We start from the raw sequence: 3,256 nt of genomic DNA, 5'->3' as shown, positions 1-3,256 counted from the left end.
CAAGATGGAGCGCTGGGGGCTCACAGCCTCTTACCTGCTTCCCGTCCAGTGTGCAGAGCCTCTTGACCACTCCTGAGTCTAGTTTAATGGCTTCGGTGATATCTGTTAAGACTTGTTCAAAGGAATGAGCAGTCTTCTTATTGAGAAGGATCCGCACGGCTTTTCTAGGCTTCACTCCACTTCGAATCACGGTCACTAATTTGGGCTTGATGAAATCCTTACTCTCCTTCACTTCGCTTTTCACTGAGGCGGGAGCAGGCGAGGCGCGGGTGGTCCCACCCTTGATGTTCACAGACCAGTTCGGATTAATGTTTTTGGTGTAATCAACTTTGCGAAATGGTTCGTTTGACGCACACACGTAACTCTCACCTAAAAAGCAAAAATCGGTTTTATTAGCATGATGACCCCTACCATAGAAGAACAAACGCTGGAGACCCATCAGGTGGACTCCCAAACTTAACAGGTTCACTGAAAGGGGATTCACATCCTTTTCCTTCCGCATTCTCCCCATCCTCCCTTTGTTTTGAATAGCATCTAGATCAATTCTGAGAGAACAGCATGCATCATAAGAATAAAATGCACTGGACAAAGAAACAAGAGGGATCTGGATTTTATTTTATCAAATGTACCACCCTGGATAATGCGTCTGCCTTTTGGTTCTCAGTATCATTTTCTGTGATGTGAACTTGCTGAACCAGATGAATTCTAAAGTACTTCCTAGTTCTAAAAGTCTATTAACCAATTTAATTTTTGAAACTTCACCTGGTGGAAATAACTATATCACAAAATAATATATTCATATAAAAAACTATTTTCCTCCTCCTTCCAATTCTAGATTTCAGTCGTAATCAAAGAATAATCACTACATTTTCACGTAGCTGATTAAATTATATTCAGTTATGGGATCCTTCACTCACTAATGAAGCACCACAAAAATGAAGAAGAGTTTTGAAAGCTCAAAGAAACAAACTCAGGCATTATTTTCTTAATTAAAGAATGTGAATTCAAAATAATTAGTTTAAACAGATAACCTTTTCCATATCTACTTAAATGGAACAGGATATTAAGTAGTTTAAATGTGTCCATGACTCATGTAGCCTTCTATTCAATTTCAATTAAGTAAAATATGAAACCTATACTATTTGTCAATTGGCTTACCAAATCAATGTTCATTAATTTTAAGTTCCAAAATTATTGTTGAAAAATAATTGTTCACTGAAAAACTATAATTATATGTTTAAAAATCATAATTTTTCTTTTGGGAAACTCAAGTCACCTAGTTCTTTTAGTCTCAATTTTGGGGCATACAAGATAAGAGGGTTACACTCTAAGATTTTCTCTAAGATATTTTCTAAATAAAAAATAATTATTTTTTCACCTATTCTATATCATAGAATTCTTAATTCTTCATATTATACTTATATGATACAAGCCTTGAATGCTGTGACTGCTTAAATGAAAAATAGCCAAAACAGTGAAAGAGAATTCTTGAGGAAAACCTATTAATATAAATATTATATTTAACTATTATCAGGATGTTCTTGAAATCCTGATTACTGGAGAAGTTAAAGACTCCCAAAGGCACATGAACAATTCAGTAACAGAACAGGCATACAAGAAGGGTCTAAAAGAGGAGTAATGTCTTCATTTAAAGGTACAATTGGGCCCCTGTCCAAGAAAACTAGGAGACCAATCACAGGTTTTACTGCTGTGTCCACACCAGTAACCTGAAATCCAGCCCAACCATCACTATTTAGTTGATTTAATTTCTGTAGGTTTATCTAAATCATTTTTCATAGGTCAATCATCTGGGAAGATGGCTCGTAATTTCAAAAATAGGTACAAATTTAATAAAATAGAACTATACATCATATGCACATATTAAACAAGAATAAACAATTATGATTTTGCTTTGACTTTATAGAGAAAGTGACTCTCACATTGAAAAGCTCTTTCTAGTTTTACTGATGATAAAAGTTTAATTGCATGTTCTGATCCAAAACATTAAAATGGGAGAAAATAAGGAATCTCAGCAAGACAGCGTGATTTCTATTCTATTCTATTCTATTCTATTCTATTCTATTCTATTCTATTCTATTCTATTCAAGAGCAAGGAGAAGTCAGCTGAGTGAAAAGTCTTCCCCAATATGAAAAGACAATTGCAAAACGGAACAAAACCAGAGAATTATGTCAGACTTTCTTTTTTNGCTGTTAACTCAATTTGTAAGGTGTCTATTTCCAGTCATACTATGACCCTGTCTTGGGGCAGGCTGCTATGAAGTGTTATACCTAATCATTAATTTAATTAATTAGAAAAGTCATTATATCCTTATAACCTCAGTATAATCTACTGACATTTTTAGAAGCTAGTTTTTAAATTTTGTTAGTGTTTCAAAAAACAATCTAGTAACTAAATCTGACCTCAGAAAATTAGAAAGCTATATATATTTTTTCCAGAAGACACCGCTCCATTGTTTCATATTCATTCTCAGCACTACATTAGCCACACACTTTAAAATAAATTACTTTTGAGGGAAGAAACAAAATGGAATGAAGAAACAAATTAAATGTTGGAAACTGTAATGTTTATATAATGCAAATATAAACAATTTAATCTTATTGAAATTAGGAAAAAATACAGTTCAGAAGCCACATGTTTCTTTTTCTAGGAATGATAATCTAATTGTGGCAAAACTCAATATTTGTGTAACTAACTGCCAGTCATGCATTCTTGCAATTTGCCCAATTTTTTTTTTTTAGCTCATTAAATTTCCTGGTATATTATTACCACAGTTTGGCTGGCATTTTTCTGTGTAATTTTTGTATACTTTTCAGAAATGCTAGTTAATTTACCTCCATTCTTCCTATGAAATTCATATGGACATTCCTAAGGAAGTACAGTAATACCTTGGTTTGTGAGCATAATTCGTTCCAGAAGCAAACTACTCATATTGCAAGACATCGCTTTTTTACCACGTTAAAATGTATTAGAAATGTTTGCTTGTCTTGCGGAACACTCGCAAACCACGTTATTCGCAATCCAAAGTTTTACTGTATTTTCTTTTAAATGCATTTTCTTTTTCCCATACTGTACATAAGTGGGGAGGAAAGACTTTAATGAAAATGTTAAATTTTCTTTAATTTCGACTCTTGTGATTTACCCAAACCCATAATGACTTTACTAGTCCACAGGTGTCCTTACTCTTACATACACAGCATCCCACTTAATGTAAGAAGCTTCTTCAACTTACACTTT

At 33.6% G+C, this 3,256-nt stretch overlaps 1 protein-coding gene across 10 annotated transcripts in view; it reads right to left on the bottom strand.

Annotated features, from left to right (window-relative positions):
• Positions 1-3,256, bottom strand: part of DCLK2 (doublecortin like kinase 2) — a 138,373-nt gene that overhangs the window by 113,952 nt on the left and 21,165 nt on the right. For all 10 annotated transcript variants that reach the window (XR_002123862.1, XR_002123863.1, XR_002123861.1 and 7 more), the window contains exon 2: positions 35-369. Coding sequence is in view for 7 of the 10 variants with exons in the window: in XM_019641172.1 (XP_019496717.1) it covers positions 35-369 (335 nt within the window). In the remaining 3 variants the exon portion in view is untranslated. The remainder of the gene's footprint in view (positions 1-34; positions 370-3,256) is intronic.

This window comes from Hipposideros armiger, unplaced genomic scaffold, assembly GCF_001890085.2.
Source record: "Hipposideros armiger isolate ML-2016 unplaced genomic scaffold, ASM189008v1 scaffold_58, whole genome shotgun sequence".
Taxonomy (NCBI): domain Eukaryota; kingdom Metazoa; phylum Chordata; class Mammalia; order Chiroptera; family Hipposideridae; genus Hipposideros; species Hipposideros armiger.
The sequence above is the reverse complement of the archived record's forward strand: the minus strand, read 5'-3'. Positions and strand labels throughout refer to the sequence as shown.